The following is a 25,259-nucleotide window of genomic DNA, read 5'->3' on the forward strand; positions in this document are numbered from 1 at the left end:
TTTTTTTGCAATTATTGATTTTGAATCAGACTTCTGAACAATTTTTGGGTAATTTGCCCATTCTTGGTAACTTTTTGTGAGTTTGACTTGCGATATTTTCATTTTGAAAGATTTTTTTTCACCAAGCTTTGTGGAAACGTGTTCAAATTAAAAAGAATGTGAGAATACTAACTAAATTGTTCTGACCAAAAGTCAATTTGATTTTTTTTGTATTTTTTTATTCACAGAGCTCATGATTACAATCCTTGCTAACTTCGTTAGATGAACGTAACACGTTTTCTAGGGTGAAATTCGACGCTTAACATTTTTTTGTCCTATATTTGACCTGTCTGTGTAACTTTTCAATGCCATATGGGCACCTGTCTGGCCTCTTAAGGTCATTGGCCATCCTCTTTGGCCTCTCAAAGACGCCTTGTCCACCTGTCGCGACTCTCGGAGTAATTTTGAAAAAAATTTCAGATAAGATTTCTGCAAAAATTTTAACTTTGATTTTAGAATTCAAAAAAGTTGAAAAAAAAATCGAAAGGCTGAAACATGAAAGATATTATTTCTAAAACTGGGTAAATATTTTTGAAACACAGTGGTGCCAACTTGTTAATCATTATCGTCAATTTCAAGAAAAAGAAAACCTACTTCGAGAACTCTATACCTCCCCTTCAAGGGCACCTCCGGAAATGAGATTTTTCTCAGAGGTCCAACTCGGAATAAAGGTCTTCGCTGAATTAGGTGAAAATCATCCAACATTTTGTATCTCCTAATTGGGTTACATTTTAAAATATAGGAAAACGCAGGTTTGCATGAATAGTTCAATGTTATTTATAAAGAGAAGGGGAAGAACAAATTTAATCAGTAACGTTAAATATCATGTAATGACGACATATGTAGATAAAAATAGACGCTCTGCATGTAAAACTTCTTATCTCCACACTTGAATTTCTGTTACAGTTCGCAATCGTTGTACATATTACGCGTACATTACATACCTACTGATTATTTGAACAAATCTATCAAATTTGTATGTAATTCCACAACAGGAATACGTAAAAGTAAAGAAAATTATTGTTTTTCAAAAAAAAAAAAAAAGTTTTATAAATTGAAATCCGCACAAAAGGATGAATGAATACGCCAGCAGGTAAATATCGATGCTTTTTTTTCACTATAGATCTTGTGCATGCTATATGCATCCGTCCAATTAATTCATTTCGTTCAAATTATAGGTTATCGTTTTTGACACAAATCGAAACCATGGAAAATGAAACTCTACTGCGGTTGTACATATCTTCGATTATCGGCCTACTGGTCATAGGTTTTTACAAATTGTTCAACCCCAAAACGCCAATAAGCTGGTTTACAATGAACTTGTTTTATGGTTGTTTTTTCACTTTTTCGACCTGCGTTTCTGCCCGAATATCGCAGACTGTCATCGAAACACAATATTTCCACAATTGGTTCTTCATGCCCTTTACTATTCTAAACTGTATGGCGACACTGGCCTTCAGCAAGTTCGCTAATGCGTTGGAAATAACCTTCCGCGCCGATCAAAGAGTTTTCCGAAAGACAGGATTCATTACTTATTGTTTCGCTCCTACGTATTTTCTTATTTCTTCCTATTTCAAGAATGAGATAGATGTCATCGACGATCTATTCACAATCATGAACATCATTCGAATGGCTTCTTTACTACTCTCGATCATCGCGCTAATAAATTTCATGACAACAACTTACGATGACTCTGAAGATGAACGAAACGTCGAAATGTTGGTAAATTATGCAGGCACAACATTTGTGGAAAACGTGATGGAAGGATTATTTGTTTGGTTTTTCTTCAAGAAGTAAATGTACATGCACATTAACGTAACGTATAGAAAATGGTTTCAAATGTTAATACTTTCGACAATGATGATTTTTTTTTCAGTGAATAAGTTGAATATTTATTAAATTATGCGAAGTTTTGATAAGTAATTAATCACTCTTCAAGCTGGAAATTTTTTTACTAATCCCTTTTTTTTGTATATTCTTTCTTATCATGACCAATATTCCTGCATAGTTCCTGGATACTCTGTAATAGATACCTATGTATAATAATACGTTCATAAGTCAGATTGTTTGTACATTTATACAAAAAATAAATTCAATGTGTTTAATACATCAATTTTCAAACATTCTTCTTCCTATAACTGAACAACTTTTTGTTGAGAAGCTTTGATAAGATGAAACTAAAATTTCTGACACTAAAATACCTACAGGAAGGCAGGCTTGTTAACAGAAAAAAAATATTTCCGGTTAAGGTTACGGTTAAAAATTTAACAAGAAATTCAAAATTTCGGTTAAAGCTTACGGTTAAGGTTCAGGTTATGGTTATTGATGATCATTTTTTTCGGTTAATAGTTAAGGTTAAAGTTACAGTTTTTGGTGGTAATTTTTCCAGTTGAGCTTAAAATTTCGGCTAATGGTTAAAATTACAGTTAAAAATTTGAAAATTTCCAAAAATTCCCTCTAAGTTTGAAATTTTGAAGTTTAAAAATTGAAAAACTGGTAACATTTGAATTCAAAATTTAATAATTTTTTCAAGAAACAATTCTTTATCATCCCTTATTATTAAAATATCATTCAAGATTGAGCTTTAATAGTTCAATGACTGATGAGTATGATGTAACTATAGTTTCAAATTTTTTGAACTTTCTATTCACGTTTTTTTATTTTATCTTTTGATCATTTTTTTGATTAAAATTTCAAATCACTACAAATCACATTGAAAAAAACCACAAATAAAAAGAAATGAAAAAACTGCACTTCACAATTTTTTTAAATTTTGTAACCGGTTTTTTTCTAAAAATTTTTTGGTCAAGGTTACAGTTACAGTTTATTTTGATCTCAGAAAACTGTTATGGTTACGGTTATGGTTAGTGATATTTCAAAAAAAAAAGTTTTTTGGTTACAGTTAATATTTTGGGTTAATTTACCTGGTTAATTTGCGGTTATGGTTAATGGTTAAAAACCAGTTAACAAGCCAGGGTAGCTATTCCTGAAATTTTGGTAAGGGTGATAAGCCAGTTACAGGAGTAAAGTTCTGCAAATAACGTTCACCATTTTTGTTTACTATCACACTTATCAGTAGATGTTAACTGATGAGTAGCCACAAATTTTGGGAATAATGGAATGGGCACTACATTTACCATCATAAACTATTTTCATATTTCTAAATTGAACTAACATTTTTAATCCATATTTTGTATTTTCATCATTTGCTAATACTTTAGGTGCCATAGCAAAATTACATTTTAATAAAAATAGTTGAAAAATCGCAATTAAAACAAAATGAAGCAATAAAGAAACTTCATTTACCTACATCTCCAAGACTGCAACCATTAGTTTTTTGTCTGTTTTTTAGCTCAACTTTGGAGTTAACGTAAGTAAGTTACCGACATGTTACCGATCCGTAACTGTGGTAACTGCGTTAGTTAACGGATTTGAAACTCTCATAACTCGCTTATCACACATACCGAAATTTCAGGAATACCTACCCAGTAACTGAGGTAACTGCGTTAGTTAACGGATTTGAAACTCTCATAACTCGCTCATCACAATTACCACCCTCCACACCGCCCATTGAAGTCCTCAAAGAAAATGAGATCCAAAAAGTTGAGTTACTGAGTGATTCAAACTACACTATCAAGTTCAAGACGCTCAATAACACTTGCTCTTTCTAGTAATCCAATAATTTGAAAACCTCTCATAACAAACCCATCCATCATGCACAAACATCTAAGGTGCACCGGGGGAAGTCAGAACGTTTTTTCACAATTTCAACTTTGATCAGCTGTTACTCTCGTACTAATGAACCAATATGGCCGAAATTTGGTATGTAGGTTCCCATAAGGGTTCTTAACCTATGGTAAAAATTTCAGCGCGATTGTCGCAGTAGCTTTCGCACAATCGAATAAAATGTAACTTGTTCTGACTTACCCCAAAGTGGGGTAAGTCAGAAAATCTACAAAATTAATTGGTATTATTAGGATTCGACCCTGATCGATGCGCAATATGTCGAATAACATGTTTTCGAGGTCGTAGAATCCAAATCTGGAGTTATTTTTTTTGTAGGAGAGGGGGGGGGTGAGGCGTGGGGAGGGGGCAATTCCAAATTTTTCGTACATTATTGTGTAATATGTCGATTGATATGTTTTCGAGGTCGTAGAATCCGAAACTGCAGTTATTTTTTTTGTAGGAGTGGGGGGTGAGGCGTGGGGAGAGGGAAAATTTCGAATTTTTCGTACATTATTGTGTAATATGTCGATTGATATGTTTTCAAGGTCGTAAAATCCGAATCTGCGGTTATTTTTTTTGTAGGAGTGGGGAGTGAGGCGTGGAGAAAGAGAAAATTTCGAATTTTTCGTACATTATTGTGTAATATGTCGAATAATATGTTTTCAAAATCGTAGAATCCGAATTTGGAGTAATTTTTTTTGTAGGAGTGGGAGGTGAGGCGTGGGGAAAGGGAAAATTTCAAATTTCTCCTACATTATCGTGTTATATGTCGAATAATATATTTTCTAGGTCGTAGAATTCGAATCTGGAGTTATTTTTTTTGTAGGAGAGGGAAGTGAGGCGTGGGGAGAGGTGATATATCAAATTTTTCCTACACTATCGTGTAATATGTTGAATAATATGTTCTCGAGGTCGTAGAATTCGAATCTGGAGATATTTTTTTTTGTAGGGGTGGGAGGTGACTCAAGGGGAGAGAGAGTAAATTACAAATTTTGCTTATATTAATGTGTAATATGTCGATTGATATGTTTTTGAGGTCGTATAATTCGAATCTGGGGTTATTTTTTCGCAGGGGTATGAAGCGAGGCAAGAGGAGAGGAGAAATTTCAAATTTTGCCTATAATATTGTGTAACATGTTGGTTGATATGTGTTCAAGGTCGCAGAATTCGAATCTTGAGCTAGTTTTTAGGGTCGAGTGCTATTCAAGTATCACCGTTTGGGGAGAGGGCCCCACCCATACGAGCCTACGACTCACCTTTCACCTTCACCATAAGAAATGACTCCGGATTCGAATTCTATGACCTCGAAAATATATTATTCGACATATAACACGATAATGTAGGAGAAATTTGAAATTTTCCCTTTCCCACGCCTCACCCTCCACTCCTACAAAAAAAATGACTCCAAATTCGGATTCTACGATTTCAAAAACATATTATTCGACATATTACACAATAATGTACGAAAAATTCGAAATTTTCCCTCTCCCCACGCCTCACCCCCCACTCCTACAAAAAAAATAACTGCAGATTCGGATTCTACGACCTCGAAAACATATCAATCGACATATTACACAATAATGTACGAAAAATTTAGAATTGTCCCCTCCCCACGCCTCACCCCCCACTCCTACAAAAAAAATAACTCCAAATTCGGATTCTACGATTTCAAAAACATATTATTCGACATATTACACAATAATGTACGAAAAATTCGAAATTTTCCCTCTCCCCACGCCTCACTCCCCACTCCTACAAAAAAAATAACTGCAGATTCGGATTCTACGACCTCGAAAACATATCAATCGACATATTACACAATAATGTACGAAAAATTTAGAATTGTCCCCTCCCCACGCCTCACCCCCCACTCCTACAAAAAAAATAACTCCAGATTTGGATTCTACGACCTCGAAAACATATTATTCTACGTATTACACATTGATGAAGTCGAATCCTAATTATCAATGTTCACTTTTCTGACTTACCCCATAGCACTAATTTAGGGGGTAAGTCAGAAAAAGCGATATAAATAATGAATAATTGAAAATTAACAAAAATTGAATACTTGGGGTTTTACATTATTGTTTTAGGAATACTTTCACTTATAATATCACTTTTACTGATCATTTCTTCTGAGGTAAAAAGCAGTTTGAAAAACACTGATTACAATTTGAAATCAAATTCAAAACAGCAACTAAAAATGAACCAATGAAAAGCCTGTAAAATGAAACTGGGTCGCGAAATTTTTTATGCTGTGATGAAGTAGGGGTAGTACCCTCAAGTTACCCCTGGGTAGCGCTTCGGCAGATATAAGCCTCTAAGAGCTAGAGCAGTTTTTCTGACTTACCCCGAATTCGGACTTCCCCCGGTGCACCTTATTTAAAGAAATCCTCCAATTGTGTAAGGAATTCAAAAATGTTGAGTTTATTGCAAGAAAACGTGAATTTACGAATATCATTGCGGATTCTTTAGCAAAAAAAGCTATTTATAATTTTATATGTATAGTTGAATACGGTGAAACCAGAATTCCTGACATGACCCCAGGCCGAGCAATTGAAGGGCTGAGGGTAAAAACAGTCATAGTCACCTAAAATCGATATATTCTTTATTTTGAATTTCTATAGCGTTTTGGTCGAGAAATTCTATGGTGATAATCGATTTCCACAAAATCGTAATCTTGGCGGGCAAATATGTCTTCAAAAAATCGATATAATTATCGATTTTAGTTTTTGATAGTTTGAGAAAACAACCATATTCATGACTATGGTGGTTTTCACCGCCAAATTTTCGTTGTTTACATTGATAAGAAAGCTTCACTCTTATTGAGAAGTCTTCAAAGTTGTGCCTTTTTTTTGGTAAATTTCAGTGATGAAAACAACCATAGTCAAGAGTTTTTACGTATGAATGCGTGTTGATAGAAAATTTGTTGGTGAAAACAACCATAGTCAGATGGATTTTTTTTAGATTGTAAAATTAATCTATTTAACTACTTTTAATGCATTTTTCGAGTTCATTTTCAGATTCCTCAGCATTAAATCTACAAATAATGTAACTTACTACATGCAGAAAATCCACAGTAATTCGTGAGAATATTATTTCCTTCTCCTGTAAAATTTACTTCATCTGACTATGGCTGTTTTCACCATCGACCCTTCGATTGAAATTTACATCCATGAGAAACTCAGACTGAAGAAGATCAATGATGAATATGCCTTTAATAAAAAATGTCACCCCAGCCCTACCTTTTTCCACAAAGGCGACAGGGTACTCATGGCGAACCATAAACAATTGTCACATGAAAAGTATAAGGTGCACCTGGGTAAGTTCAAATTTGGGGTAAGTCCTAATTCCTCAAAATGTTCAAAAAAACTTATTGTCAGAATAATTGAAGAGCTCTATTCCAAAGTGGGTCAAGTCATTTTAAAAAAATGCACGTTTTACAGAGATTTTTACTTCAAAAGTGAGTCAAGTCATTGATTTTTCAAAGTGATTTTTTCAACAAGCAATTGTTCTATGTCCAAAGAAAGGAAATGTGCACCGACCTTTCGAAACAGAACAAATTTTAGCAACAAAAATTTTAAACGCATTTTTTGGTGAAAAAAATGACTTAACCCACTTTGGAATAGAGCTCTTCAATTGTGAAAAAAGTCTCATTTTAGCCAAAATTGTACAAAAGTTTCTTTTTTGAAAAAATGATTAAAAAAATTCCTAATTGTCAGAATTGCCAGAAAGGTCCTGTTTTTTGTCAAAATTATCAAAAAATCTCAACTTCTTGTAAAAACTGCCAAAAAAGCACATGTATTTTGCCAAAATGTTCAAAAAATCGTATTACCAGAATAATTGCCAAAAAAGTCCATTTTTGCCAAAATTGTATACCTAGTTCTCTTTTTCAATAAAATAATTTAAAATATTCCAACGCTGGTCAAAACTGTCAAAATGAAAAAAATCCTTTTATTGGCAAAATTGTCGAAAAATACTCTTTTTTAACGTTACCAAAGCATCCTAATATTATGTTTTGTAAAAATGAACAAAAATTCCCATTTTTGCCAAAATTATTAAAAAATCTCAACTTTTGGTAAAAATGTCCAAAAAAGCACCTGTTTTCTGCCAAAATGTTCAAAAAATCTTAACGTCAGAACAATTTGTCAAAAAAGTATAATTTTTGCCAAAATTGTAAAAGAAGTTTTTTTTTTGAAAAAATTATTAAAAAATCCCAACTTTTGTCAAAATTGCCAAAAATGACCTGTTTTTGGCCAAAATTGTCGAAAAATATCTTTTTTTAACGTTATTGAAAAAGTCCTAATATTTTTTGCAGAAGTGACCAAAAAACTTCGTTAGTAGCCAAAATTTTGAAAATTCCTGCTTTTGTCAAAAAACTACCTATCCTAGAAAGTTCTTGTTATGTGTTATGCCAAAATCGTCTGCAAAATTCTATTTTGGCATAAATTGTCAAAAAAATCTCATTTATGTCAAAATTGCAAAGAGTTTTTTTTTTTGTCAAAATTATAAAAAACTCTTGACTTTTGAAAAAAATTCCAACAAAACACCTGCTTTTTGTCATAATTTTCAAAAAATCCTGCTGCCAAAATTAGCAGAAATTCTTGCTTTTGACAAAATCATCCTAAAATGTCCTGTTTTTTGCCAAATCACCGTCAAATTTTTTTTTTTTTTGAACTTAGTTATCAGAAAACCCTGTTTTTTGCAAGAAAATAAAATATTAGGTATTGTAAAAAAAAAACTTCTGCTTACACTACAGCCAAAATTTTCAAAACTCGTGCTTTTTGCCAAAATTGTTAGCAAGTTCTACGCTTTTAACAAAATACTGTAGGCAAAGACCTTTTTTTGACAAGTTCTTCAAAAAATTCTATTTTACGACGAAATGGTTAATAAAATCTTGTATATTTTTTTCAGAATATTTAGTATGGGTAAAGAACCTTCAAAAATTCAAAAATCTACTGGAGGCTCCAGTAATTTTCAAAAAAGTCCCTGGAGGCCCTAAAATGACTTGAACACACTTGAAGTCGTCTTCAGAGGGTGCTAAATTGGAGTGTAGAGTAAATTTCAGATTTCCATCTTCATTTTATGAAATTTTTGAAAATTTAAAGTTTCAAAAATCTGCTGGAGGCTTTAGGAATTTTCAAAAAGTCGCTGGAGGATCCAAAACGACTTGAAATTCACCTGCAGTACTTCGAAGCGTATTGAAATTGGTTTTTAGAATAAATTTTAGCTTTACAACTCCAATTTGATGGAATTTTGTGGGAATTTCGAGTTTCAAAAATCTGCTGGAGGCTCCAGAACTGCTCAAAACGGGTTGAAACCGTTTCCAATCGAGTTGGCATGTCGAAAATAGGGTATATCCCAAATTTCAGCTTTCTTGGTCAATTTGGTGAAATTTTGATTTTTTCCCCTCATTTTTGGCCTAAATTCGATTTTCAAAAATTCACCAAAAATCGAAAAACGCACTTTAGCACTTGAAATTTTGGCAGGTGATAAATTTTTGCATGATCTTTCGATCTACCTTTGTAAAGTTTAAAAAAGTTCGTGCAAGTCCTATGTTGAAACGCAAAATCTGCGATTTCGGCTGACCTGTCAATCAAAATGGCCGCCATTTTGTAAGTAAGGCCAACTTTTTTTTTGGCAAGTTTGCTTTAAAATGTTCCTTAGGATGTCCCCAATAAGAAAAATGTTGTTCCGAAGGATCGGCGGGGGGGGGGGGTGCAATTACTCCTATTGTCATATGCCGGATTATTAGTTGGACTTGCGATATTTTCATTGTCGAAGGATTTTATTTCTAAATTATTCAAAACACATAAGCAGAAAAATCAAGCACAACGATAAACTTGACATACCTGCGGTGGAACTCTTTCGTTAAAAATCTTAAACGGTCTGTCTCCGAGGGCTTTATCGACATCCCCATTGGTTAACATAGTCTGAGTAGAAACTTCTTGATAAATCTTCGTCTTCCCTCTGTACTTCACATACGGCGGCATCGTCTTCGTACCGGGAGAACACGACGACGTTGGCGACATCGATGAATTCAGCGAAGTAGTCATTAGCGAATTTTCTAAAAACTTCTTCCTCAGACTAGCAGCCCTGTTGAGGCTCGGTTCTCTCGGACTCCTTTCGACATTTTCTTTCTGCTTTCTGCGCGGCAACGTAGCGTACGTTTCGAATATATTGGTACTTCTCGGATCGCTCAAACTAGTATACGGTAACGAGGGCTTTTTCGCGGACGACGACAACGACGACGACGACGAAGGCGACGACCATTTGGAAGCTTCGTCGCAGCTTCCGGCACCGGAACTCATTCTGGACGTCGATGTCCTGGTACCGGAACACGAGCGCAGCGTACGTCTATCTGTCGGACTGGGACTATCGCAATTCGGCACGCATTTCGTGCCCGGTGTCGCCGACTGCCTACCGCATGAGGCGCGAAAGCTCGACGTCATTACTGCGGCGGGCGAGTCGGTAAACGAGGTCAACCTTTGGCGACCGGTCGGCGGCGTTTGCCGGCAGCCTTTGGCTGAGTACACTTTTTGCAAATTTATACAGTTTGGTCTTTGGTGATGGCATTTTTTGGCCGCGTCGTCGACCGATGAGCTTTCGCTGCCGTTTTCGCTGGCACCGTCGTAAGATATTAGCGAACTTTCGCCGTTCGATTCGCCGTCTCCGGGAGTCAGTTGTCGAGTGAGCTCTGGTGGTGGAGGTGTCTCTGTGGTTAGATAAGGTGATTGTGTGCACGAGCTGACTGTCGAGTAACCGCCGTCGGTTTCTTGGTCAGCTTCGCAGGTGCTTCGGCGATGGTAACGGCATTTTGTGTTCATTTCGACACCGGAGTCGCTGCCATCTTGGGTGGCGCTTTCTTTACAAGGGCTGTCGCCGCGGCTGCAGTCTTCCAATTTGGTGGTGGGATTTTTCGCCGGTGGTGGCGGTAGCGTTACCTCGTCCGCGGTGACCGGCTCCGTTCCAGTCATCGGGTTGGTTTGGGATTCTGCGGACAGAAAAAGAAATAAATCATTAGAATGGCTGTTTGATGGGAAACAATATTTTCATTTTCGTAATTACATTAAAGGTGTTTTGAATTTGGTCAACAATAAGATTATTATCTAAGACATGACATAATAAAAACTATACAAGAACTTTGAGAAAGAGGAGGCTTTAAATATTATTCAAGCTAGAAATTTTTGGGCTCAAGATGTTTCTATTTGAAAAGAAATGGGAATTTTTAAAAAAAAAGGAAAAAATCAAAATTCTGAAAAAAGAAAACAAAACGATTAATGGTTGATGTGGTAGAAAAAATAATATTTTCGAAAATTTTGGCAAATTATGAACTCTTTGACGATTTTGATAACAAATGAGACTTTTATTAAACAATTTTACAAAAATCGGGTTGGCAAAAATGGGACCTTTTTTGCAGCAGGATTTTTTGACACAAACTAGAAAAAACAAGAATTTTTTGATAATTTTGAGAAAAGGGGACGTTTCTGGGAATTGTGATCAAAAATGGGACTTCGTATAAGGCAATTTTGGAAAAAATATGACTGTCAATTCTGGCAAGAGACGGGACCTTTTTCGCTATTGCACTTTTGACGCATGGGTACAGGAAACAAGATTTTCGTGACACTAAAGCTAAAAATCAGGACTTTTGGGCACTTTAGAAAAAAAAAAAGGATCTTTTTGACAATGAACGAGATTTTCATCAGACAATTTCACCACCTTTGTAAAAAAATACAAAGTATTTGAAAGCAATTATTTAGAAAAAAAAAAACAGAATCTTTCTGACAATTAACGAGACTTTCATCAGACAATTTCACCAATTTTGGAAAAAATACAAAATGTCACTATTTGGAAATTTTGGCATTTTTTTTTTCTTTTTGGAAAATTTAGGCAAAAAACAGAGTTTTTATAAATGTTTGTTATTACAAAAAAAGTTATTCTTCTATTTGGCAATTTTGGAAAAAACAAAACTTATGAGACCTTTTTAACAATTTTGAAAAAAAACATCACTTTTTTTGGTACCTCTACCTACCTATTTAAAAATCAAAGACTTTACAAACAATTGAGGCGAAAATCAGAACTTTTGGATGATTTGGCAAAAAAGCATTCACAAAAGCAAGAAAAACAGGATAAGCAGAACTGTAAAACTTCCTGTGTTACAAATCAATCCACAATTTTTTTTCTGGCCAGAAATTATGACTCAATTTTGGCAACTTTTCTGAAAGTTATTCCCAAAAACACCGAAGTTGAGTTTCAATTGATTCGAGATATTGAATTTTGAGCCAATTTTCCCATCGAAACATGAATCAGAAATTAATACGTAGATTTTCAAAATTTTGGCTCAATTCTACCATCTTTTCAAGAAGTGTGCTCATCAAGTAACATCAAGACAATTTTTTTTTTTCAAAGCAGGAATCAAAATGCTCGAGACAATGAAAACACAGATTTATGGAATTCTAGCACAACATGGTAGTGATCAAATCATTCATTTGGGGCATTGGATTCATAGAAAATTTCCCAATCAAAATTCTCAGAAGAAGAGAAATACACATAATTATTTTTTTAATTTCTGGCTCAATTCTGGATCGTAGATACTCAATTTTCTCTTCCAAAAAAAAAACTTGAAAAGGTAACTAAAAAAGTGACAAAATGAGAGTAGAACAGTTCGATGTAGAGAAAAGAGACAAAAAAACAGCACATTTCAAATTGAAATGTTCTGATTTTCGAGTTTAAAAAGTTGAGCAATTTTGCAATTTTTTGGTTAAAAAAAGTGAGACTTCGGTAATTTTAGCAAGAGGGAGGGCTTGACAATTTTTAGCAAAAAAAAAGTTTCAATCACTTTGCAAGAAAGCAAATTTTTTTGCCATTTTTGAAAAAGCGAAAATAGGCAAAAAAAAGCAAGACTAAAAATTTCAGCAATAATCCAGACCATCTTGCTTTTTTGCCAGAAATTGACAGGTCAGACTTTTTGCTAAAAATTGTAAATTTTGTTCATTGTCAAAAATTTTCACTTTTTCAAAAATGAAAGAAAATTTTCAGGGGTGGTGACTGGAAAATCTCACGAAGAGACAAACCTGACTAGAACTTTCGTCGAAATATTAACAAACAATTAATAACAAAAAAAAAATATCGAAGAGATATTCAGATATATTTATAAACAAGTTCATTGACCTTTCGGTTCAATAAAACTTTACGTAAACAAAAATGAACTTAAAAGCTCAGCAATAACTATCTCTTACAACGTTCGAATTAATAATAACGCGTCGCTACAACGTACAAAAATACAACGATTTAATAAACAAAGAGAATTCAAATAGCCAGTGAATTCTTGAATTAAAATAAAAAATTTAACTTCCTGTGCAGTAGCCAGTAAATATTTCCGTAGCGCGAATAGTTTACGCAGTTTTTACAACACCCCCCCACAAAAATATTTTACAAGCACGGATACCAGAACAAGCGAACTAAAAATAAATTATACTGATAACGAATATCAACATCAACAAATAAACGTAAACAAGTTTTTTGTAAAATAATTTTGCTTAAACTGAAAAATAATCACGAAAATATAAACAAATAGACCGAAACTTTTCTTAAACGTAAAACGTAATAATTAAATAAATAGAATACCTTACACCACACCAAAACGTACATCTCCGATTACGGTAAGTAATTATCAAATTTCAAATCATCTTTATCAACAACGATCCTAGAACCGATACCTTTTTTCAAACCAGATACAGAATTTATACGAGACGGAAAATCTGAGGGAGAAACCGAACTAGACACAAAATTTTCACCAGATGAATAAAGAGATGGAGAAATCGAACCGGACATCGAGCCTTCAAAACCAATCAATGCAATATCAACAACGACATCGTTATTAGACGCAATCGAATCCGAATCAACTTTAACACCGGAAAAATTTGCTAAAGCTAACGAGTCACTTATTACGTTATTAGCTTTAGGTACGTCACGATTTTCTAAAAAATTATTTATCAAAGATTCATTATCTTGTACCGCTACAGGAAAAATATTCTCAAACAAAATTGATTCCTCAATTTTAATTACAGGATCGAACGCGCTAAGAGCGAGAGATGGTCGCGGATTCAATGGTCGAATATTATTTTCCAGCTGAGAAGCCAAAAGCGAAATTGACGTACTAGTTTTAGACGAACCGCTACTTTCTGTTGTTGAGCCACTAGCTGAATTTTGTTCATTACTTCCTTCTTGTACGTGATCACCTTGGGTAGGACATTTTTTTCCAATGTGGCCTACTTTTCGGCATCGATAACAAACAATCTTTACACGACACGAAGATGCCAAGTGTTTTTCTTTCTTACACCTATGACACCTCAGAACCTCTTTCTTCTCTTCGGTTACTAGAGCAGTTCCTAAATTAACATGAAGCGTCTTCGAATTATTCTCTTTTTTCCGTTTTTCATCTTCACTCTTCAACAAACTCGCTAAAACGTTCGGATTAGCCGGTGACACATGTAACAAACCAGAAGCGGTGGTACGTATATGGTCGAATTGAGGTTTACCCTCTAAACCCTGTAACATATACGCATACACCTCTGCATTTGTCACAGTGACCCCTGCCGACTCAAGCTGATTTACCAAAGATGAAACTTCTTCACAATAAGCCCTGCACGTAGCAAAACGACCGATGTCAAGTCGTCCTAGTGCAGTTCGCGCTTCAACGATCAACACGCCATTTTCACTAGCATAACGCTCACTCAATTCTGAAAGAAACTTCCTCGGACACTTCGACTCCTTAACCAAACGTAAGATAGTATTATCGATATGTGAAACTATAATACCTAAGGCTTTCGCCTTTTTTCGATCACTACACGTATTATTTTCTTCTAGCGTTTTACCTAAATTTTTCGAATCAAGGATAATACCGATTCTCCGATTAAAATTAACAAAATCGACCCCCTTAAACATAAACGAACGATCTACACTATCGCCACTTGCCATATCGCTGTCGCTTTCTGATTCGCTATCAGAATTTACAGATGACCGAATGTCACTATCGCTATCGTCGCTATTGCTATCGTCGTCGTCAGAACCGGAGTCGGACGGCGGAGGAGGAGGAGGAGGCGGCGGCGAATTACTAGAACCGGAAGGAAGAACAGGATCGTCGGAAGGAGTGCTCGATGGACCAACAGGAGTAGGGCCAACAGGAGGATTATCACCGGAGCCGCTCGAATTCGAATTAACCGAAGAATCACCAGTACCGGAGACAGATAGGTTTTTACCTTTCGAATTTTTTGTCGTCGATTTTTTCGTCGTACTTTGTTTGCCGTTGTTTTCAGACACGTAGTCAAAACCGAGAAAAGAACCGCTGCTTTTTCTAACTTTTTCACTTTCGTCGTCGGATGAAGACACGGAGTCGTCTTTTTTATCACTTGAGATAGATTTACCAGATCTCAAGTACGTGAGTACGGAACTCATTAATACTTTACGCAGTCGTCGTCGGAAAACCAAACAGAGCTTTCACAGAACCAAGCTCATTGCTACCATGACTGGAAAATCTCACGAAGAGACAAACCTGACTAGAACTTTCGTCGAAATATTAACAAACAATTAATAACAAAAAAAAAATATCGAAGAGATATTCAGATATATTTATAAGCAAGTTCATTGACCTTTCGGTTCAATAAAACTTTACGTAAACAAAAATGAGCTTAAAAGCTCAGCAATAACTATCTCTTACAACGTTCGAATTAATAATAACGCGTCGCTACAACGTACAAAAATACAACGATTTAATAAACAAAGAGAATTCAAATAGCCAGTGAATTCTTGAATTAAAATAAAAAATTTAACTTCCTGTGCAGTAGCCAGTAAATATTTCCGTAGCGCGAATAGTTTACGCAGTTTTTACAACAGGTGGCAACTTGAATTTTCCCCGTGTGTAGCATAAAAACTTCGACTTTTTAGTTGAGAAAATTTTTTTAGAATGTCCAAAATTATTTCATTGACTAGTTGCACTTTTGATTTTTGTGCCATGTGTAGCATGCTACACACGAAATCGGCTCGTGTGTAGCCGAAGCTACACAGGCAACAGGATAGTTGCCACCAATGAAAATTTTGCTTTTCAGTAAAATGGCTAAAAATTTCGTTGTTTTTTCTCAACCAAGAATTCCAAAAAATTTCATATTTTCCCAAAAATTGTCCAAAATTTCATACTTTTTGGAAAAATGTGACACTTGAACTTTTTTTTCAAAACAGAGACACTTTCCAGCTATTTTGTTAAAAGCAAAAACTTGATTTTTAAAAAACCGAGAATTTTTGACATTTTTTTTTTCAAAAAGGAAGGACTTTTGGGAATTTCTGGCAAAAAAGCTAAACTTTTGGGCAATAATTTTTGGAAAATTTTAGGAATTTTTAAATGAAAAAATGAATTTTTTTTTTAGCAATCATGCTGAAAAACGAATATTTTTGTCAGTTTTCAAACAGCAGGATTTTTTGGCAATTACAAATCACAATAAATTTACGTTAAAAAAGCGAGACTATTGGACAATTTTGGAACTTTATGGAATTATTTCCGAAAAACGACGATCTTTGAGCATTATTTTGAAAAAGCGAGAATGATTTTGGGGCAAAAAACATGTCTTTTTTTAAAAATAATTGGCAAAAAAAAGTATACTTTTTTGCAGTTTTCATCCAAAAAGCAAGACTTTTTCAATTTTTTCTAGACAGTGAAAACGTAAGATTATGGTGTCTAACAAGATTCCCTAACAAAAAAATCATGATTTTTTTCACAACCTATTTTTCATGTTTTTACCGCGTAAAAACACCTCCTCACCCCTTCACCCCCCAAAAAATAAATAACTTGAAACTGCCAGGATTTTTCTATTAATTTGAAGCCAAGTAAAAATTTCAGTTTTTTCATTTTTCGATTTTTGGAACAAATTTTTCATTTATCGTCATTTTTTTCCATTTCGTGGGCTTTTTAAAAAATTTTCAAGTGTGTTTCGAGCAAAATTCATGACTTTTTCATGACCACCTACCAAAATTCATGGCTTTTTCGTGATTTTCATGATTTTCATAACCGTTGGACACCCTGGAGATACTCGAGTACCGGCTTCAAGAGACAAAATGGAGTCTTTTTGGAAAGTTTATGAGAAAAAGCAACAATTTCTAGCAAAAGATGAAACTTTGATCAACTTTGACTAAAAATAGGATTTTTTGTCATTTCAACTTCGGCAAAAGGCAGAGCTGAAAAGGCAGTTCAATTTTCCATATCAATGCCACTGAGATCAAATAAGGGAGTGGTTTCGTCGAATTTCTTCAAAAAAATTCCCTCGCTCATGGAACTCGAAAAATCGTGTTTAAAACGACGAGTTACCTCTTTTCATCTGCACAGAGTATTGCAAAGTTCATTTTTACGCTAGATTTTTGAAAAAACGGCAAAGTTATGAAATTCTGAGCATCTGAGCCTCAACAAGGAGGTTAAAAACAACATTTTTTACAACAACAAGCACAAAAAAACCGGTTTCAACCACATACAACAGAATTTTCTACTTTTCATATCAACTTTTATGAATTTTTTACTTTTGAAAGACGGTTTATAGAAATCCTCGTGATTTTTTCAAATTGGCAAAATCATTAGATTTTCTGTTTTTTAGAATTTAGACGTCTGAAAACTGTTATCAAAATATTCCAAAAGGTAATTCTACATTTTTCCTAAAATATTTCAAAATTTCATAAATTTTTAATGATTTTCAACTCATAGAATTACCCTTTTTTTGATTTTGCAGTAAAAATACTTGGAACTTGAAAATTTAATAGAACAGGTCTCACAAAATTTAAAACATGATTTACAAGAAATAGCACAGCATATTGAATCATTTTCACCCTCTCGAACACCCCATCATCTTGAACATTCAAATAACCATGCACATGTACAACTATGTACAATGGCACGTATCATCAATAGTGTTTAGTTTGCAGCACTACCAGATAAGGAAGATTTGGATCTACGACTAAAAAAAACACATCAGGTAAGGTAAGTCACTTAACACAACACAACAGATATCTCGAACACGTGTAAACAATAGAAAAATGACGATGTTGTAAGACCGTGACAAACATTTTTTTTCATTCTGTAACGAGTTCGATTTCATCAAACCTCAATCCATTTACATACATACATATTCTATGGGCTACACATCTCAAAAATTTCACTCGACATTTCGACAAATCTAATCAATATAAATCATTCAAAAATCTGAGAAAACTTTCAAAATCCCTCACAACCTCACCTTTGAAAATTGTACTAATCAATTTCGAAGTATGATAGGATAACAAATACTAGGTGAAAATTCCACCTCATTGAGATAGAAAGAAAACGATTCGTAACGGTCACGCTATCGAAGAGATTACGTGGCTCTGGCTCTGGCTATGACTATGGCAGCAAGCAACAGCAGTAATTTTCAATAAGACTGCAAGACTCTCTGTAGTCTGTACATACTCTTATAAGATACATACAAACTACAAAGCATTGAAAATTCTCATAAAACGGGATCCGACAACACGAATGAGTAAATTCTCGCGACGACGGCGATGGAGAAATAGGTCGTTTACACTTCCACGGATGGGATGGGATGACGATGAGGCGATGGCGAAGTGAAGTAGGTACATATTCGTATATCTAAGTATAATATCTAGTATACTGAAAACATTGTGTAGCACGGATCCGGGTACGGCCTTGAAATTGGAAAACTCTCAAGGTACCTGGGACCTACCGGTGCATTTTTCACGCGTATCGGCGGAAGGCCAGATACGATAATCAAAACATACGTCGCCCGTCGTCGTGAAGAGATCCGACGACGATGGCAGCCCAAAAACCTATACGTTGTCAGGGAAACACCCTAAATAATAAAGGGCGTCTCTTTTAGTACTCTTCGTGTACAAAATTGTACTCGTATATACGTTTGTATTTCCTTCTTCTTTAATCATAAGCTTAATAACCGGCAACCGGCATCGTATACTGCTTTCCTGTCGCACCCAATCCCATCATGCATACTGTATACTATACGAAAATAGTATACCGAATATACACGCATTAAAAATGATATTAACGAGCGTGTTGCGAATTTATTACGTTGTATGTATTTTGAAATGTCGTAAAAAAAAGGCTAGCGGAGAAAAAAGCGAAGCGAGCGACGCTCCCATGCGTATTCTTCCATCCTGCACTCTGCTGTGCTACTCTACTCTACTCCCTTCCTATGCAGCTTGTAAATCGAAGTGAACTTTGTACATGTAGTTTCCTCGAACAAAAATTGGGGACTTTGCCAGACTCGTCGAGATGACATTTTCGACGTTTGGCGCCAAAATGCCACGATGCGTTGCGATGCACGAAATTATCTATAATTTGAAGGATTTTTATATGTACGAGATGATTTTGTCGTTCGCGAATGATTCGTTTTTAAATTGAAGAGGTGATCTAAAAATCGATACAATAGAACGATTTATGCTTCTGATGATTATTATTAAAAAATTGAGTCGAGGTTTGATTAAATACTTGATTCGAGACTAGAAACGTTCAGAAAATACTGCAAACTAACCCAAAACCAAACAATAGGTAAAATGAAAAAAGTTGAAAATTTCTCAAAAAAAATTTCCTGTACCCTAAAAATCAAACGAGGAGAAAAGCATCAAAAAACACCACAAAAGTAGTTCGAAATACTCATACAATAGTTGAAATTGAAAACATCTCAAAAATGAATCAAGTAACCAAAAAAAAAAAAAAAAAATGAAAAATTACCCATCGAATTTGTTAAAATACGAAAAACGTCGTTGAAATGGCATAAAAGTGACTAAAATATTGAGGGAATTTGGAAAATTACACATCAATGATATCTACTTAACTTCAATGGTATTTCGAATGATTTTAAGTATACGTTTGTCATCAATTTTGTTGGTTTGCTTTCACTCACTATAAGTAAGTACTTTAATTACTTTTTCGCAATGTCAACGCTATTAATCCCATTTTATATGTATAAGATTTATTGGTTATTTTCACGACGATTTGGATAGATAGGTGAAATGCCCCTGTCCTTGGATTTTTGAAATTTTGATGAAACATTGTTGGGTGTCTTTAAAAAAAATGTTGGAGCCAAAAAAATTTCTCCCACCCCCACCCCCTTGCCCCCTATGGCCAAAAAACACTTTTTTCGGGGAAAAAATCATACTTCAACGAGTTTTGAATGAAAATTTTTGAATTTACCCAAAATATATGGAGGAAACATGAGTCTATCAAGGTGAATTTTTTCAAAATTTTTCGGCCCCCCAGGGGGGAGATATTGACAAAAGAAAATTTGAAACCGCCGTATCTCGGAACCTAATTCTGGTGCCCAAAATTTTTTTTCTTTCAAAAATATATCTGCATGAGTACTATAATTGGTATTTTTTTCAAATTTTTTCTCCAGGTGGGTCATCTTCAAAAACTCAAAAAACACTCAAAAATGCGTTTTTTGAGTCACGGAACCACCAAAAAAAGCGATACTGCCAGTGATATAATTCTGAAATTTTGCATTCGGACCTCTAAAAACAATATAAAACCAACCAACTTCTTGAAACCTTAATTTTGGGGCCATAAGCACCCCCTCCCCCAATTTTGGGGCAAAAGAAGATCGACAATATGGGTATCGTTTTCATATGAATCGAACTTGCTGAACACGAATATGAAGTTAGATTTGCAGTAGGACCCTCCTAAGGGTCACATTGGGGGAGGGGGTTGCCCAAAAATTCGATTTTTCATGAAACATGATTTTTAAAAAAAGGTGGATTTTTACAAAAATTGAGCAGAATTGTCATTTTGAGTTGAAAGGTATCCTAACAGGAAGATATGGGCCCTCAAAGATGGGGCATTATCGAAAAAATTGTGTTTTCCGCTGCAGCCCCTACCCAGAATAGCCCAGTCCCAAATGAAAGCATTTGAGATTCTGCGTTGATCTATGGTATTGCCGTCCAAATCCTAGACCACTTTTAGCGTTCTACTGAGCGATTGAAAATTTGCATATCGTTTATTTTTGGGTTAGTTGATCTTTTGAAAATTTTTATTAGCAAATTTTTCGCGTTAATGACGACAAAGTATTGAAAGACATCATTCCTGAAACTGAAGAAATATTTTGGAACGCAGTGATGCCAAAATTTTAAATTTCAAGAAAATCGTGAAAAATCGCAAAAAATTTAGGAAATTTTTGGCTATAAAAAATTAACACGACGTGCGTTTCAAAATATTGCTTCAGTTTTAGGAATGATATTTTTCGGTATATTTGGCATCATTAATGCGAAATATTTGCAAAGAATCCCACTGAACACGAATATGAAGTTATACGTATTTTTACAGTTGGACCCTCCTAAAAGTTACATTGGAGAGCGGGGTTCCCCATAAATTGATTTTTTTGTGACACATTTATGCCATGCAACTGACCATTGCGTAAGCACGAGTAGCGCTATACTGAAGCATATTTCTCGAAAAATCGAATTTTTGGGCAACCCCCTCCCCCAATGTGACCCTTAGGAGGGTCCTACTGCAAATCTAACTTCATATTCGTGTTCAGCAAGTTCGATTCATATGAAAACGATACCCATATTGTCGATCTTCTTTTGCCCCAAAATTGGGGGAGGGGGTGCTTATGGCCCCAAAATTAAGGTTTCAAGAAGTTGGTTGGTTTTATATTGTTTTTAGAGGTCCGAATGCAAAATTTCAGAATTATATCACTGGCAGTATCGCTTTTTTTGGTGGTTCCGTGACTCAAAAAACGCATTTTTGAGTGTTTTTTGAGTTTTTGAAGATGACCCACCTGGAGAAAAAATTTGAAAAAAATACCAATTATAGTACTCATGCAGATATATTTTTGAAAGAAAAAAAATTTTGGGCACCAGAATTAGGTTCCGAGATACGGCGGTTTCAAATTTTCTTTTGTCAATATCTCCCCCCTGGGGGGCCGAAAAATTTTGAAAAAATTCACCTTGATAGACTCATGTTTCCTCCATATATTTTGGGTAAATTCAAAAATTTTCATTCAAAACTCGTTGAAGTATGATTTTTTCCCCGAAAAAAGTGTTTTTTGGCCATAGGGGGCAAGGGGGTGGGGGTGGGAGAAATTTTTTTGGCTCCAACATTTTTTTTAAAGACACCCAACAATGTTTCATCAAAATTTCAAAAATCCAAGGACAGGGGCATTTCACCTATCTTATCCGGGAATACCCTTTTGATAATTTGAAGATTTTTTTTTCGACATTGCCCAGAATTTAAACGCAAACCACTACAATTTTACAACGACGACAGTTTCGAAATGAATGAGTCTTATGTTTTGGAAAGTTGCAAAAAAGGGTTCGAGACAACCAAACCCTCCCCCCTCTAATTGGCTACGCCTCTGAATGTTTAGCTTCTCTACACAGCAGAAACTCGAGTTTTGAAAATTTATCCCAATAAAAAATAGTGGACTATCTTTTTTGGAAATTCTCCATTTCAAATCACCTAGATTGAAATTTCAGAGCGGCGATTGAATTAGAAAAATTGAATTTGTCGACTTCTTTTTTCTTCCTAGATTTTCAAAGTTATGCCCTCTCCTCCATTGTTGAAGAAATGTTTAAGAAATTAATACAATGTTTGGAAAAATTGGCAAACCGTCGAAAAAAATTAACAAAGTGTTTCAAAAATTGCTAAAATGTTTTTGAAAATTTATCAAAAATATGTAAAAAAAAATGAGAAAAATGTTTGGAAAAATAAGCTGGGATGTTTTAAAATTGCTGAAATGTTACGATGTCTAGAAAACTCAGCATAATGTTTTTAAAATGGCTGAAATCTTTTGAAAAATTGATAAAAAAAATTTCAAAACTGCCGAAATGTTGGGAATATTGTGACAAACCATCAAGAAGAACAAACAATAAGTATGTTTAAAAAATTGCTGAAATGTTTTGAAAAATGAATAAAAATGCTTCAAAAGCTGTTGAAATGTTTGCGCAAAAAATTGATAAACTATCGAAAAAAAACTAACAAAATGCAAAAAATTTGCCAAAGTGTTCTGAAAATTGACCAAATACTTTTAAAAAAATTATGAAAATGTTCAAGACATCGCTGAAATATTTTGGAAAAATTGATTGAATGTTTTGAAAAACTGATCAAAAAATTTGAAAATTACTAAAATGTTGAAAACTGATAAAATGTTTGGAAAAACAGGCAAAAAGTTTTAAAAAACAGATAAAGTGAGTTTTTAAAAACTACTGAAATGTTTGAAAAAATTGATAACATGTTTCAAAAAATGAATAAAATGTCTAAAAATTGGTAAAAAGCTTGAAAGAAAAAACTGATGAAATATTCCAAAAATTATTAAAATAATTGGAAAGCTGATAAAAATGTTTTAAAAATTGCTGAAATGATTGAAAAAGTTGATGAAATGTTGAAAATAAATCGATAATGTGTTTGGAAAAATAACGAAATAATTACAAAATTCCTGAAATGTTTGGAAACATTGCTAAAATAATTAGAAACTTGATGAAATGTGCAGAAAATATGGATAAAATACTTCAAAAATTGCTAAAATGCTCGGAAAAATTGCTGAGATGTTTAAATTGATACTGATAAAAATAACCGAAAATTGCTGAAATGTTTTTTTAAAAAAATAAAATCTTAAGAAAATTGATGAAATGATCAGAAAAATTGATAAAATTCTCTAAACATTGCTGAAATGTTTCAAAACATGAATAAAACATTTCAAAAATTGGTGAAATGTTTTAAAAAACAAGTGAAATGTTAAAAATGCTGAAATTTTTATAAAAAATTGATCATGTGTTTGAAAAAAATCTGATAAAACTGCTGATATGCTCAAAAAAAAATTGCAAAAATCGTCGGGAATTCAAGAAATGTTCAAAAAAATTGATGTAATGTTTCAAAAATTGCTAAAATGTTGGAAAAAAAATTGCTGAGATGTTTAAATTGATAAAATAGTGAAATGTTGGAATAAAATTGGTGATTGAAAAAACTGATGAAAAAAAACTCGAAAATTGATGAAATGTTTAAAAAAATTTATGAAATTCTCTAAACATTGCTGAAATGTTTCAAAACATGAATAAAACATTTCAAACATTACTGAAATGTTTTAAAAAACAAAAAAAAATGTTAAAATTATTGCTGAAATGTTTCTAAAACATTGATAAGGTGTTTGAAAAAATCTGATAAAACTGCTGATATGCTCAAAAAAAATTGCAAAAATCGTCGGGAATTCAAGAAATGTTCAAAAAAATTGATGTACCTAATGTTTCAAAAATTGCTAAAATGTTGGAAAAAAATTGCTGAGATGATTAAATTGATAAAATAGTGAAATGTTTGAATAAAATCGGCGATTGAAAAAACTGATAAAAATAACCGAAAATTGCTGAAATGTTTTAAAAAAAGGATAAAATCTTAAGAAAATTGATGAAATGATCAGAAAAACTGATAAAATTCTCTAAACATTGCTGAAATGTTTCAAAACATGGATAAAACATTTCAAAAATTACTGAAATGTTTTAAAAAACAAAAAAAAATTGTTAAAATTGCTGAAATGTTTCTAAAACATTGATAAGGTGTTTGAAAAAATCTGATAAAACTGCTGATATGCTCAAAAAAAATTGCAAAAATCGTCGGAAAATTCAAGAACTGTTCAAAAAAATTGAAAATTGCTAAAATGTTGGAAAATATTGATAAAAAAATTGCTGAAATGCTCGAAAAAAATCGTTGATATTTCTTAAGACTGCTGAAATATTCGAAAAAAAAAATAAATGAAAAGTTTTGAAGATTGGCGATTTAAAAAAATGCTGAAATGTTTGAATAAAGTTGATAAAGTGTTTGGAAAAACTGATAAATCAGAAAATTGCTAAAATTCTTGGAAAAAGAGATAAAATGTTCAAAAAATTCCTAAAACGTTAAAAAAATGTTGCCACCGTGATTTTAAATGGGAGAGGTAATTTGAAATAAATTGCACTCGAAAATGACGAATTTGATATCTTCGCTCACTTTTCACCCACAACCTTTGAAAATAAAAAAAAAAACCGTTCAAATATTTCATCGAATCAAACTAAAATCTATGTCATAAAAATCGTTAAATTCACTTTGTATGGCTAAAAAGTACATCTCAGCTTACATTTTAACTTAGAAATTTGCGCCAAATTTCAACTTTCCAAGTTTTACATCAATTTGGAGTAATAGGGGGTATGAAACCGTACGTTTCTCAAGCTGGAAAAACACGAAGAACTTTGGTGGTTTGAAGCTATGATTTTGTAGATACGTCGAAAAACGTTCAACTTCCTTTCAGTCAATTTCTGATTTTTAGTATTTATAAAAATTTTCACCCCCCCCCCCTCCCCAAATCACCATTTTCTGACAATTTTCACTCGAGTGACGAATAATTCGCTGCTATCAATTTGAGCAAATTTCGTCCAAATGGTCTATATTGAGACGTTTTGAATAAATTAAACCAAATTTGGACCTG

The 25,259-nt window shown here is 33.8% G+C and overlaps 1 protein-coding gene and 1 long non-coding RNA gene across 3 annotated transcripts in view; one reads left to right on the forward strand and one right to left on the reverse strand.

The window, feature by feature from the left end:
• Positions 1-25,259, reverse strand: part of corn (cornetto) — a 66,252-nt gene that overhangs the window by 22,809 nt on the left and 18,184 nt on the right. For both annotated transcript variants that reach the window (XM_065347477.1, XM_065347476.1), the window contains exon 2: positions 9,618-10,759. In XM_065347477.1, the coding sequence (XP_065203549.1) occupies positions 9,618-10,742 (1,125 nt within the window). In that variant the 5' untranslated portion in view covers positions 10,743-10,759. The remainder of the gene's footprint in view (positions 1-9,617; positions 10,760-25,259) is intronic.
• On the forward strand, positions 892-2,152 carry LOC135833762 (uncharacterized). The gene is made up of 2 exons (XR_010556534.1): positions 892-1,132; positions 1,218-2,152. It is a non-coding gene; the product is annotated as an uncharacterized LOC135833762 (long non-coding RNA).

This window comes from Planococcus citri, chromosome 2, assembly GCF_950023065.1.
Source record: "Planococcus citri chromosome 2, ihPlaCitr1.1, whole genome shotgun sequence".
Classification (NCBI taxonomy): domain Eukaryota; kingdom Metazoa; phylum Arthropoda; class Insecta; order Hemiptera; family Pseudococcidae; genus Planococcus; species Planococcus citri.